At 36.9% G+C, this 14,650-nt stretch overlaps 1 protein-coding gene and 1 non-coding gene across 2 annotated transcripts; one reads left to right on the forward strand and one right to left on the reverse strand.

Annotated features, from left to right (window-relative positions):
• Nucleotides 1–2,741: 2,741 nt before the first annotated feature.
• pla2g10 (phospholipase A2 group X) lies at nucleotides 2,742–5,726 on the forward strand. The gene is made up of 4 exons (XM_085454631.1): nucleotides 2,742–2,836; nucleotides 3,361–3,529; nucleotides 4,209–4,315; nucleotides 5,555–5,726. Exons 1-4 carry the CDS (start codon nucleotides 2,800–2,802, stop codon nucleotides 5,701–5,703), a joined length of 462 nt encoding a protein of 153 aa, XP_085310757.1. The 5' UTR covers nucleotides 2,742–2,799; the 3' UTR covers nucleotides 5,704–5,726.
• Nucleotides 5,727–10,641: 4,915 nt separating this feature from the next.
• trnat-cgu (transfer RNA threonine (anticodon CGU)) lies at nucleotides 10,642–10,713 on the reverse strand. Its single transcript has one exon. It is a non-coding gene; the product is annotated as a tRNA-Thr (tRNA).
• Nucleotides 10,714–14,650: the final 3,937 nt, after the last annotated feature.

Below are 14,650 nucleotides of genomic sequence, written 5' to 3' on the forward strand. Positions count from 1 at the left end.
AAAAAAAAAAAAAAAGAAAGAAAGAAAGAAAGAAAGAAGAAGAAGCAACACACTGAATGTCACCATTGTGCTTAGTGCTATTTGACTCATTTTACATTTGTAGTTTGCTCATGTTTAACATTAACATCTTCAGCAGTGTGCATTGAGCCTGATGGGATCCTACTGCTGGCTGGATATTTTGTGGCAATGGCTACGTTGAGATAAGGCTGATCGGATAAACAAGAACTGAAGGATGTGTGCCTCAGGAAGCAGTCTGCCAGGTGTAATAACTGCCAGGAGGAGGCGCTTATCTCATATTGTGCAGAAGCATCCCCGAGGAGCCGAATCACAAAAGAAGTGAAGAATACTGTATGTCTTAGCTATCCTTTTTATGATTTAGCTTCCCTGACATTGGCACATTATTGATGACGACAGAGTCAAGTGTGACAGATCTGGAAAAATACTCTCAGAAAAACATAATAAAAAAGATGAGAAGCAGTGATACAACACAGTGCCATTTTCAAATCGGGCTTGAAATTTGTCATTGAAACAATTTCAGAAGTTAGACACTTGAAGTGCTGCTCTGTAAATCAAACAGACAATAATGATAGCTGCAATATATGCTGAGAGTTTTAAGCAGTGAAAGCCTCTTCTGTTCTCCTCACTGAATTGTTTATTTAGAAAAAGAAGAGTGACAGATGAGACACATGAGCACATCTCTTTATAATTAAGGAAGAAAAGGTATATTATTAGGGTTTAATGACCGTAATTAGCTTGTCTGGTTGCAATTGTTGTGAAGAAGTGGAGACGTATGAATAATGATGTGCTGTTTGAAAGCTTCTATACCTTAAGACGGTGATTCTCAGCCAAGGGTAATTGTAACTTAGATGGTGCTTTTGTAGTTTCCAAGGGATAGTTGAAAAGTTGCAATTGTGTGGCGTTTAAAAAAATAAAACAGATAGTGTCATAGTAAAAAGAAAGCACACCCTCTTTCAGTTCTACATTTTTACATGTCAGGATTAAATAAAAATAACTGGGTCCTTAAAATTAGGAAACTACAAAACATGACTCATTACACAAAATCGTTATTTATTGAGCAAAAACTGAGCCAAAATGCAGAAGTAATGTGTGAAAAACTAAGTACACCCTTCCATAAGAATTAGGAGGCGAAATAGCAGCCAGGTGCTGCTAATCAAATGCACTTAATAACTGATCACCACCAAGTGTGAACACTGTTAAGAAAAGGCAGAGGTTTTAGCAGTTTGCAGGTCAGGTGTGTTAACAGCTAAGGGGGGATTTTCTTTTCTTTTCTTTCTTTCTTTCTTTTTTGTTATGGCTGAATCAGAAAAACATTAGAAATGTACTGTAAAGCACAAGTTGATTAAAAAGAAAAATGAGTCACCAGTGGACAGGAAGATTGTGGCAGTGTAAAATTGATCTAAAAGCAATAAATAAATAGAAAACAATTAGCTGAATAACTCCAAACAATACATATAAAATAGCCAGCTGAAAATAGAAAATGATTGGATAATGATCCTATTATACATTGGTAGATCATCTGGCAACAAAAACTCGAATTGTTCAGGAAAAATATTGAAATTATGGAATATGGCCAAAATGTCCAGGTTTAGCTTACAAATACTAACACAAATGCATAAGTATGAGTGGACTATACAATGACTCTTCAATAGTATTAAAATGACTGTTTAAGTTTAAAAAGTTTGAACTCATTTGGAACATGTAGGTTCAGTGGGTTGGGAGTGCTGGAGCTGATCTAAGACATACTTTTATTCTCCAAGAACAAATATTTTATTAGTTTTTATTTACTATTGTATGGAGACAGAACATTTAAAAAGCTGAAAATAGTGCTCTATAATGCCCGAATTACAGCTCTTCCTGTGCCAAATGAAGTATAAGACAGTTCAAAATCTTACATCACACTCACTTCGGCGAAGTGAGTAAGATATGCAAGTTACAACAGGTGTCAGAACACTTGACCCACATGTTTTGGTCATGCCCAGCTTTAATAACATACTGGTCTAAGATTTTTAAAACACTGTCAGAAGCACTTAACATCACTATCCAACCCAGTGCAGTAACGGCCATATTTGTTATTACAGATAGAAGACATTTGACAAGAGGGAAAAAGAGGGAACAGGGAAAAAAGACATAAAAACATCATTGCTTTTATAACACATTACTGCTTTGGTTTGGTTTGGTTTGTGGATGCAATTCATCCAATTAGAAAAAAAAAAAACCCTTTCAGAGGGTCTAGGGACAATTTTTTCTTTGTCTGAGATCGAGTGCTAACATATTACGGTAGACTTAAAACCTTTCCCACCTAGCAGCCCCTGATGCTCCCTATGTTCTGAGTGGGTGGGTGGTATTGCTTTCCAAAGGCAAAGGAGGGGAATGTAATAATGATTATATGTCACTGTCAACCCCCCAAAAAAGCTGAAAATCTTTTTTTCTATGTTTAAAATTCTTATAATAACGATAATAACAATAATATGTGTCTTTCCATAAAACTTCGACTCATCTTACACCTCTAGAAAATCTAAAAACAGAACATTTTGTTTTCTCAATATTGCAGTGTTAATGCTAAAACGAAAGAAAAACACAAACATTGATCCAACTTCAATAAAGCACTAGAGGGAGCATAGATTCACAAACACTGGATTAGCCTCCAGCCAATAGTTACGCTCAGGAGATTATTCAAACAGCGTCTATAAAAAGCTCTCCACTCCTTTCAATGTTACACTCAGAGGGTGGAAGTGAAGAGCACTTACAGATGAGATTTTTAACTACCTGTTGCATGCCATGGCAGTATTTTATCGGATACTTCTCCTGCTATCTGGTAAGGTGATTATTTACTTTAAAAGAGAGCTCCACAGGGAAGCATAGTGAAAACTACACGCTTAAGAAGTTATTTCAAGAGGTAGTCAGTGCATGTTTGAGGGGAAAACTACCTGTGTTTACACAAGAACAGTGATTCAGTGAGCACTTGAAATGGAGCAAATTGTGTTGATTTTGCTGTAAAATAGTATGTGCTTGTCTGTGATTTTAAGCCTTAGGTATGGTGTTCAGGGAGAGTAACAGGAAAGTCAGTCCTCTGAGTACTGTTACCTATTGCAACGGACATCTGAACATTTCAATTCCAGCTACAGAAAGTTTCTTATATCCTAAATCCAATTTGCAGATACATTTTACAATATAAAGCCAGCAAATAGCAGCACAAACGTCTTTGCAACTCTTTAATGTATAATTTTATCAAGATTGTGTTGCATACCAAATCACTAAAGCATATATAGTACATGGACCGGTGTAGGGACAGAGAGATAACTTCTTTCCTTCTCTTGTGTTGTTTGTGTCTCTTTGCAGTGACTGTGGCCTCTGCGGCAACACGCAGATCGCAGCGGACAAAGCGAGGGTTACTTGAGTTGGCAGGAGCAATCAAATGCAGCACCGGGAGATCTGCTTTGGCTTATATGGTGTACGGATGCTACTGTGGTCTGGGCGGCCAAGGCTGGCCCAAGGACAGGGCAGACTGGTGAGGCAGCATTTATTATCACATTCCCTTAAGAACCTGACAGAAGAAAATACAAATTGGTGAGGATAGTATATCTGGTCACCTGAAGATAGCGCACTCCAAAATGTAAACAGTCAGCTGACACTATATATAACCAACCTAGGCATTACACTTCGCAAAAAATATCCTTCCAAGTACTTAGGTCAAGTTTAGCCTTTCGTCGCAGGAGGAGGAAATAATGTGTACATATTATTTTCTCCTCCTAAATGCCGTTGGTTCTTCCCAGTCTATCCACATCCTGATGTGTACGCATAGTTTCCGCTTCTGAATGAGTCGAGTGAACCACAAATGCAGTGCGACGGGATGGAAGGAGGGAATGCTGTGTAAATTCAGCAGACTCACACGGTCCAATACTTACTCCAAAAATTCCACACCCAAATCCTAATTACCGTCTCCTTCTTTTCCTTCTTAACCACAAGACATCTCACCCCCTCAAGCCAGTTAACTTCTAACTATCTGTTGTGAAAACTCATGTGGTGATCCTGCCCTGCCTTTTAAATAGTCCTGGTGTGATTTAAACCACAGCCTTGCAACCACCCACCTACTGTTTTCTTTACCCTGCCTTTCCTAGATTGAGATCGGGCCGAGTTCAGTTTTCAAAATAATGGATTTATCATGTTGTTAATGTGTCTGTGTGCAGGTGCTGCCACAGACATGATTGCTGTTATGGAGATGCAGAACGTCTTGGCTGCTATACAAAATTGAGTCAGTATCGGTGGACCTGTGAGGACAAGACAGCTGAGTGTGGTATTGCGATTTCTATCATTCTTTTGTTTTTCTTTTTGCGATCCATGATTTAAAGTTAAAACAGCTGATGCTCTTATTAATTCCATGGCTTTGAATTTTAGGATGTTCTTCACTAAGTCCAATTGTACTGAGATTGAGATCAGTACCAATATAAAATCTTCCTTTGCTACCCCTCAGTGTCTCCTAGATGGATTCACAAAAGGCAGACAGATAGCTTTAGTGTAATCTTACTGACAAACAGTGGCAGAAGCACACAATTTTGAAAGGAATGCCCCAGCGGAGACCATTACTGACACTGCAGCGCTGTTATTTATTCATTTTATTTTGAAATTGGTGGTCAGATGGTCATCGCCCTTGATCACTCACTCTTATAATCAGCTTAACTGCCATGTGGGCACCTGCACCTTCATGTTTATGCCACAGAAAGGATGAGGCTGCTCATGCTTTCCCATAGTGAAACACAGAAAGCAAATAAGAAGACAGTTGATTGGAGAAAAGAAGGATTTATCCAGGATATCTTAATGGCATAAAGCACAGTATTTGCTTATCAAAAAGACCAGCTGTCAAAACCCCCCCCCCCCCCCCCCCCCAAAAAAAAAAACAAGACAAAACAAATATTGCATCTTAAAATTGTTTTGTTTTTTATTAGGCAAATAGGAAACTGAATTCATGTTTTTATACCTAGCACACTGGGTTTCTCCTAGAGGTCAGAAATGAATCAAGCATATTATTCATTCACTAAATTTTTTTCTGTTTAGAAATAACTGTAATTTGGCATCTGAATCAAAAAATAATAACATGGTTTTTGTATAACAGTAAACTTGGAATTTCGTGGATAACAGCAATAATTATATTTTCACATAAAAAATCTAGTTTTGACTAAAGAACTTGCACTTACTGGCAGATTAACCATGACAGAAATATATAAAAAATGATTTTGGTGATTACCAAGAGTGTTAATTTAGGTCAGCTGTGTCATAAACCTTACTTCGAGTGTTGGTCTGCTAAATTTATTAAGCACTGTACATTATTAGGTTTAAACATGACCCAAATGGTATTTATAACTGGTTACTGAACTTCTCTAATTATAGACAAACTGCTAAAAATGAAACAAAAATATAGCTGGAGTTCTCCAAATGTTTGTATACGTAGCTATGAAACAGAAAAACGTAAAAAGAGATTCACAATGTTAATGAAAAATTGACTGAAAATGAGTGAAAATCCTGTTCTTCATTGCAGATAATTTGAAGGACCAATGCGAAAAGCTGCTGTGCAAGTGTGACAGAGATGCTGCCAAATGTTTGAGAAAAGCACCTTTCATTCGGAAATATGCACTATGGCCAGATTTTCTATGTGGCCATGAGCATCCTACATGCAATATTTACTGACACAATAAATACATCTTTATGTGTCTTATGTGCCTTTTCTTTTAATATACGCAGCGTTACAGTAAGTCAGTCACTCTGCTTTTGCAGAAATTGTTTTAATAAAAAACACAAAACGTATTACAGTAAATGAACACCACCTATTTTCTTTCTCGAGTCAAATAGAGGGAACAATCAAATACTCAGACCTAACAATAGTACTTTTATTGGCTAGCATGTGTTACTGAACTGTGAAGTGGAGTGCCTGCTTCATAACAGTGAAGCTGACTCTATGCTTTGGGTGTGTTTTTGACTGGATTTCATTTACTGGAGTTAAAAAAAAAAAACTCCCCACACTTGAGCTAATGGTGAGGGTTGTTTTCTTTATATTTAAAATCTGCTCTGACACGACTTCCTCCACTTTTTTCCAAAGCCAGTGAGGGAAAAGTCTCAGCAGCAGCGCCAAATTTTATTTTTGTATTTATTACTGAAAAAAAAAATTGAAACCTCTTGCATGTTTACTTCCTTTTAAGGTTTTAAAATATGGTCACAGTTGCATGTGTTTTCCTATGATGTGTACAGATTACCTCATAATCCCTAAATAGCTACCAAATGATTTTGCATGTGCAACGGCCTGAAGCCTCTATATCCACTTCCTGGATTCGCGGTTAGGAGAATGACTCAGCTGCGGCAATATTTGGTCTGTGATTTGATTGTTCATCTAAGGTATATAGTGACTCAGTCTTTTTATTTCTCTCCTCCAGCTAATTTGAGATTGTTAGAATATTGCGTGCTTTATTTCTTAATTAATGTACCTACCACAAGTACACACATCTGCATACCACACAGGTTACTGATTAAAGATTTACATATTTAATTTTAAATTTTTCTTTTCATAAGGGTTAAAGGTGATCTCAGGTGATTTTGTCTGGGTTGCCATTAGGAAACTTTGCTTGCAGAATCTTATTGTTTCTTCAATGGTTTCCTTTAGTCGCTGAAATAAAGAAACTTTTTTTTTTTTTTTTTTTACATCTGCAGCCCTCTTCATAACAGGAGGCTATATGTAAATACACTGACACATTTGATATTCACCTGTAGATGGAGCCACATCCACAGCTATGCAGGCATCTTTACACATCCAAACAAAGCTCTTGTTAGTGCTTCATAATGATCAGTAACATGTCACTGACTCAATAAAGTATATTAACTAAAAAGCATTAATGTTTTATGTTCTCTTGGATCCACAACTGGTGTTCTGGTTTTGGGACCAATTTTAGATAAAAGGGGTAAAACTTTATTTCCTCTCTGATGTCCAGTAAAGAGTATCTCAGCCAGTAATCAAAGTAGCCAAAGCTTTCTTCAACGTTACTTGATCTGATGTTATCTGATATTACACTTCTGTAAGCTTGGTCAGGGAATTCACATAGGAAACACGTTTTCTTTGAATTAGTGCAGTTCAGTTGTGTGGGCTGAAATGGGAGATGACGCCAAAGACACCCAAAGTCCCGGACTGGAATTAAGAATCTGGGTCACAGCCCAAAAACACTTGTGTGATTGTGTCCAGGCTTGGCCATGTGTAAACTCTGAGGTTAAAGAAGTCATCTCTATCCACCGCATGGCAGACAAAGTGACTCAAAATTCCACTCTTCTTCTTTATTTTTTCCTTTTCCTTTTCATCTGTAAAAATGAAAAGATAAATACTATGAAAAGCTTCGGTCGCACTGGTCTGGTTGCTACAGACGGTGAATGAATATGAATAAATATGTAAAAATAACACTTTTAGCCATTATAAGTTTCTGAAGAACAAACATTTTATTCCGTTTCTCTTTAAAACACATTTTAGATACACTGTAAGTTTTAGGTTGTCATTACATTTAAACTGCCGAAAATAATGTTTCCTTTAGCGCATACAAATGCAAAACCTGGTCTTAGCTGACCCTATATTAGCATCTTGCAGAGCAATGTGGTCCTCTTGAAGAAATCGTGCATCGACTCATAGCATTTAAATCCCCAAAGGAGAGCTGACAGAATCTGCTCCATGCTAATTGCATTCTTTAATCAACTGTTTGGGTCCCCAACGGAGAGCCAGACGGCACGCAGTGAAGTCTGGCTTAAAGGGCGCAAAACATAAACAACAAACAAATATGTGGATATGCCTTGCTAGACTGGAGGTTATCCACATGCTATGTCAGATGATTTTGTATTCATCTAATTCAGTGATGATACTGAAGGACTTTGATTTCCATAATACAATTACCAACTGAGATCCGAATGTAAGAGCAGGTTGAATGGGTCACTTTCTCTTGCCTTCACTGTATAAAAATCTCTTTTGAAAGCAGAGTATACAGCCCACAAGGAAATCAATGTGAGCGCAGCCTAGACCTGCTGCCAGTCTGCCACGTGCTACTGATTCCTTTGTTCTCCTCCTCCTGTTTTACTCCTGTTATACTCCATTTGTGGTGTTTTTCTTCTTTCTAAGGCTTAAATTGCAGAGGGCAGAAAATGAATTCAAGGGGATTCTATTACAGAGATGATACAGCTCTTCACATGGATTATTCACAAAAATAATAATGTTTATAATTAGGGAAAAGTAGAATCTGTAGAAATCTCAACAGTCCCTTTGTAATAACAACCTGCTACTTAAATACCATGTGTCATTATATAAGCAACAAGTAGCTGAATTTATTCAAGTTTCAGCTTGGGGTGGCACTTTTTATATTTGGAAATACAGCCCTGACTCAGCCCTTTTAAACTAATGAATGACTCTGTGATTCTGTGTGAAGACGCATTTTCAAAGTATTTTCCTCCATGTTTCTCCACACAGCCTCCACCTGTGACGGAAAACTCTAGAGGGAAAAGCGATAAACATCTGTCATTAGGCAGTCCAGAGGCTATTTGAGCTTACTAAGTGTCTTGGTTGTAGTATCTTACTTACTATATTAGGATTTTAAAAGCTGCTGTGAAAGCCAAAGCTATTTTGAAGGCGATAATTGCTTTTCTGATCTCATAGGCACTAAGGTGAGACTGTGTCATTATGCGTACATGCTGGTATATGTCATCTTGGGTGACTAGTATAGATCTTGAGCTGAATCTTGAATTAAAAGCATTAAGCACAAGGTTGAAGGCAACAAATCTTAGGATGGAAAAAACGCCCACAGCATTATATACTTGGATGGATGTAAGTAAAAACTCATCTTAGAAAATTTGTCGTAAACATGTTCCTGAAAACTTCTGCTCATAGAGTCAAAAAGACATTTCCACTTCACAATCATGACAAGAAAACCCTCCAGAACCAGTGAATTTGCCATGTGATATTTTTTAGTGACCAAGGTGCTGATTTAGGACCAAGGAAGTGTAGCACTGAGTCTCAGTGGTTGTAGCCAGAGTCTGAAAATCAGCCGTCAGCGGTGTGTTGTCAACATCACTGATTAAAGCTTTTGCAAAGCACTGCAGCATTTTCCAGTTGTTTTCCTTCTATCACCTCTCATTTCACAAAGGGTCACTTCAGCACACAGAACGTGATTGCAATGCAACATGAACCAGATATGAATCATTGATGCTGCAACACGAAGCGTTACCCAGGAAACTGCACTAGTCTACCATCAGTGGTATGTTTGCAGAGCATAAAAAATACAAATATATATTTTTGAGCTAATGAAATGTTTTTGGGGAATAAAATGTACACTCGTGATGTCATAATAGTGTTCAATAAGAAAATGTGGATCTCTGCTAGAGCTGTTTAAACACATGGGTAAATATGCAAATCTACTACAGATTTTTCCATTTCCATGTAATCTTCATCCATGGCTCTTTGCAGTTATGCCTTGCATTGAAATGAGTTCTCATGATACTGATTGCGCCAGTAATTTGATCTTATCCCAAAATTCAAATTAGAAGGTGTGATGACACATAGAGACATCACACCTTGTCCAGTTACTTTTGAGCCTTTATACATTTTTGAATGCTCAAAAGTAACTGGACAAGCTAATATAATTTTAAATATAACGGGCTATATATAAGTACTCAATGACTGTCTGAAATGTAGAATCCATAGACTTGACTAAATGCTGCATTTACTTCCTTGAGATGCTCTGCTAGGCCTTTACTCCAGCCTCCTGCAGTTGCTGCTTGTTTGTTGCTCTCTCTGCCTTTGTCTTTGGTTTTGTCTTCAGTACATGAGAACAATGTGATATTGAGTTCAGACCAAGTGACTGGCTTGACTATTGAAGAATATCCTGTTTCTCTGTCCTTAGAAACTCTTGGGTTGCTTACGCGATATGTAAGTATAGTCTTTTATAATTAAGAATTTGATTGCACGACCTGTTCCCATGAACAGATGCCAAGTACCTTTTATCTGCTTGTAATGGAATTACAAAGTACCAGGTCTCATTTGTCAGTCAAATATCAAAACCTTTTTGAAAAATATGTATTTAAATTCTTAAACATTCAATACAATACTTTCATCAATGCATTATTTGAAATAGATGAAAATATGCACACCTCGATTGTTTCATTTAAAATTTGCCGTGGTGATGTAAACAACATGTCCAAATATTTATGGACCTTTTATCTATATAGGAAAGAGGGTGGATTCTGAATACATTTTGTAACAAATTGAATTTAATTCTGTCTCAGAGCTGATCACAGTGCTATGTGACCAACATGTGTTTCATTGAGAATTATTGAGCAGATATGGGGTACAGAATTTCAAATTTCATAATGTTGAACTGCTATTTTAGTTTATAAATGACAAAAAAACATATTTTTTTAGTTATCAAGCTCAAGCCAAGTATTATTTGTACAGTATTTTCAATGTATGACAAGACATTAATGCAAGTATTCAACATCCTGGATTACAGTGGCTAATTTTCTAGCTATATACTGTTTGAAAAATAATGAAAAAGGTCCCAAATGCAATTACTCTCACAAAAGTTAACGTTTAAAAGTAATTAATACTACAAAAGGCACGGACGGGGTTCGAACCCGCGATCTTCGGTTTACGAGACCGACGCCTTACCACTTGGCCACCGCGCCTGCGCTGTGTTCGTCATCAAGATATCATTTAATAGTTATAAGAATAGCTGTATTTTCATTGTGAGTTTATATTCCATGACTTATTGTGGAGAGCTGCTACTTCAGGTCTTTTTCCCACGAGACAGGCGCCATTATGCTGCTGAGATAAAACATGCAATCGGTACAAATGTATTGTCGACATTTGGCCACAAGAGGGCACTGTTCTCTACTCCGTGAAAACAAGATCGGTTTGTAATCTTTGGCAGGCAGAGGTCTCTGCTCTCCTATGACTAGTGTTAGCAACAGAGAGCTACACAGAAGGTAGGTTTGCTGTTGTTGTTACTCTTTGTTACTCTTTGTTTCTGTTGAAAGCTACTAGAAATGGTGATGTTGCTACACTCTGCAAAACTAAAACAGTACACAATGTAGAATTGAACTAATTTAAGCAATGGGGTCAAGCAAAAGTAAAGATGATGTTACCTGAAGGTTTACCCTTCTTATATATAAATAATTATCTTATTGATAAAGTTATTTTTCTTAAAACAAACAAACAAACAAACAAACAAACAAACAAAAAACTGTTATCAAACAATGTATAAAGTGTAAGTGATTGAAATAATGTCTGCAAGCTCAGGAACTCAAAAACATTGTATTTCCCAGCTTGGCCTAACAGTGGTGCTACAGAAAATGTATGATCAGAACAAATCTAAATCGAATCCAATTTTGTGCAGTCCTATTGTTTTAGTCAGTATGGAATTGACAGAGATGGACATGAATGAGAAGTAGCTACAAAAACCAGCGAGCTGCTTGCAATTCGTTGCTAAGGAATACAAGGAATACAATATGCATGAAATCAGACTGCAGCTTTCCACAGTATTTCTTTGCAAAACATCAAAGATGAATGTTTGGCCGAGCTGCTTTTTATATTTTATTTTATCAGATATGCTAGAGGCTGTTTGAAAAATGAATAAGACTCATTTCCAGTGGGAGTGTGTTAGCAGTGGAAACTGCAGATGTAGAGTACTCACCTTGACCTGCTTATAGCACATACAGCACTACAGACTGAAAATTGGCTTTCTGTGGAATAAAAACACACAGGTAAATTGAATTCAGAGTGCCTTGAAACGTGCCAGTTTCTTTCTGTGCTTTAGTAGACCAAAGCAGCAAACTTTCATCTAAAATAAATAGCAAAGTACTTAAAAACAAGAGTGTTACATTTATTAATATACTAATATATTTTTTCAGACTGTGAGATTTTTTTAAGTTTCTCAAGTATTTAACAAAGGTGACTGTTGAACTACAGTTCCCATCTAGGGAATTATGTGATTTGATTTGGATTGCATGCTCTTAAGATGAACTTTTATTGAGCAGACTGTAACTGTCTTACGGGCAGGTTTCTACAATAAAACCAGATAAGTATCCAGCATTGAATCAAAAGGATTTCAAACTGCTCAAAGGGCCTGTGGTTTATTTTATAGCTCATAGATGATTTTTTCCCTGGTCTTCTTTTTCAAATCATAAACCCCTGCAACATTACAACCTGAGAAATAGAATATTTTCCAGTGTAAGATTACAGTGTGCATTCTTCTTTATGAAGGAAACACCAAGCATCTTACTCCCTGAGAGAATAAGTAGTATCACTGTAGCAGTCTGTTTAATTATTTATTGGTCTGTTGCTGTGAGAAATCCTATTTTGCTATGCTGCCTGTGAATGAATACTCCTTTGCCCTGAAACTATGAGAATATTTATTTATTTATTTTTTGTGGTAAACAGACAAGATTTTTTTTTCCTCTAGACTGAAGCACATTTGCTTTGTCTGAGTTCTGGTAACTGACAGTAAGTGGACAATAAATAAATATAAAAATAAATAGTCTGCACTAACCTTCTGGTTGTTTTTCTATTTTACATCTTTAAGCATTTTTATGGCAGTCACGCTAGACTGGTTTTGATAAAAAGTTGTTCATTTCATAAAAAAATAATTCCCTGTATATTCTTTCATATTGCAGAGATCACAAGTGCTAACCATGTATGCACTATGTTTAAAGTTTGCACTTGTACTTTAGCAGAAAGTATGGAATAAAAGAAAGCCAACAAATTGACAAATTCGACCGAACCAGAAAGTTATCATTCTTGTTTTGATTTGATCGATATAGTTATTAACCTTTTTTTTTTGTTGTGGCAGAAAAGCTAATCAATTGCCTTTGGTGCCTTTAAAATTAGTTTTATAGAATTAGTTTGAAGTCAATGTAAAAGTGCCTCTAGATGGTGATGGCTATTATTGCAAAAAGACTCCTGATCCTGTAGAATTTTATCAGAAAATATTTTTTTCTGTTTGGCCCGTTAAACACTTCCCTGCTGTGTTTATGCACTCAGTAACTTATTTTGTGTCACACTAAATAAAAACCTAAATCTATTTTGGAAATTTTGGTCATGCCGTGGCATTTTCTCCCCACTCTCTGGCTAAGGACTTGTTACTAACAAGCTATGGCCAATGAGCCAATGAGCAAGTGATGTTTCAGACACGCCTGTTCTTATCACATCTGTTTTCCTGGAAAGGCTGATCTCAAGGCTTCAAAATGGGACTTCACAAACCAATGGGTGACATCTCTGTAGCTATTTCTATCTTTTATAGTTCCTTAAAAAGGGCTACGTCAACACGAGTTATTTTAAAGAAAGGATTTTCTGTTTTCATTTCATCCATGAAAAATGCAAAGGAAGTGCTGTCAAGAACATCGTAGCACATCAGGTGGTCAACTGTAGAAAAGTGCTGTCGAGAATACTGTGCACAGTCTGAAGTTAAAAATTAGATAAAAGCATGCACAGTCAAAGCTGATGTTGACTCTTATTTTCCTTGTCCATGCATAAAACGCTTAGAGATGTTTTCCTTAATAACCATGTACATGCAGAGCATGCACATTAGCACCACCATCACGATAACAGACCTTCATTAATCCCTGAGGGCTTCTACTAAATGCTGTCAATACATTGCTCCTTTGACTTATCAGTAATTGCAACCATCTTTGGCTGCGTGTTGATACTTTGTAGCTGCTTCCCATCACTGGGGGTCACTGTCACAAGCAAGTGGCCATGGAGAAGAGCAAAGTTATACAAAAAGCTGATGTGAAATGAAGTGTTAAAAAGAAGGAAAAGCATCCACTGTAGCAACCAACTGTGCTTTTTGCTTTTTTGTGTTTCCACTGTTTGTGGTGAACTCTTCTATTCCTCCCATTTCTGTTATGGCCCAATTTTCAGTCAGTCAGCGCACGTTCATTGACTGAGCTTCATACTGTTAGTTCCTTGGAGAGCTGGATGCAAGCGTGTTTGCGTAAGTTGCGTAAGTCCCTCTGCATAGGCAAATACTTATGGAAATGAAGATACATGCAGAACCATAAAATAAACTTTAGAAGTGCAGAAGTATGTTAGATTACCTCAATAAAGATAATTGTTTCCTCCGTTTTTTGTAGAAAATCACATAAAAAGAGCACTAACCTCTGTTAAAGCAATACACAGTAAAGTTACTTGGACAGCTAAGCGGTTGGAATTTTGTTGAGAAAAAGAACAAAGTAACAAAGTGATAGTAATTTTGACAGATTTGCACAAATATGTTTTTTGTTTTTTTTAAATAGAGCAACCTAAATGTAAGTTTTAAGCGTAGATAGTGTAAATTAAATGTGATGAAGTGGCAGCCAACGCTGCAGGTCTCTGCTGGTGTAGTTTGAAGGGAAAATTGGTCATTGTGCGAAGGGTATTTGACCCTGGTCGCAAACAGACATGCAAGTGTGAAATCCACTTGAAAGGTAAGCAACTGATTAAGCTGCATGACAAAGGGAATATCATCTCTCTTTCTCTCTCCAAATATTCTGTTCACCCACATCTCTTCTCTTTTCTTTGCATTCATTTGCTTATTAACGGGGCTGTTTCCACCGCCTTACACAGCACATACGTGTAAGTTTAAAT

Source organism: Copadichromis virginalis, linkage group LG4 (assembly GCF_057382275.1).
Source record: "Copadichromis virginalis isolate Kocher_CV1m ecotype Utaka linkage group LG4, C_Virginalis_male_GT1.1, whole genome shotgun sequence".
Classification (NCBI taxonomy): domain Eukaryota; kingdom Metazoa; phylum Chordata; class Actinopteri; order Cichliformes; family Cichlidae; genus Copadichromis; species Copadichromis virginalis.

Coding starts and splice junctions, on each gene's coding strand:
- pla2g10 (XM_085454631.1), top strand. CDS start 2,800: ATGGCAGTATTTTATCGGATACTTCTCCTGCTATCTG. Junction 2,837..3,360: donor GATACTTCTCCTGCTATCTG/GTAAGGTGATTA, acceptor GTCTCTTTGCAG/TGACTGTGGCCTCTGCGGCA. Junction 4,316..5,554: donor GGACAAGACAGCTGAGTGTG/GTATTGCGATTT, acceptor TCTTCATTGCAG/ATAATTTGAAGGACCAATGC.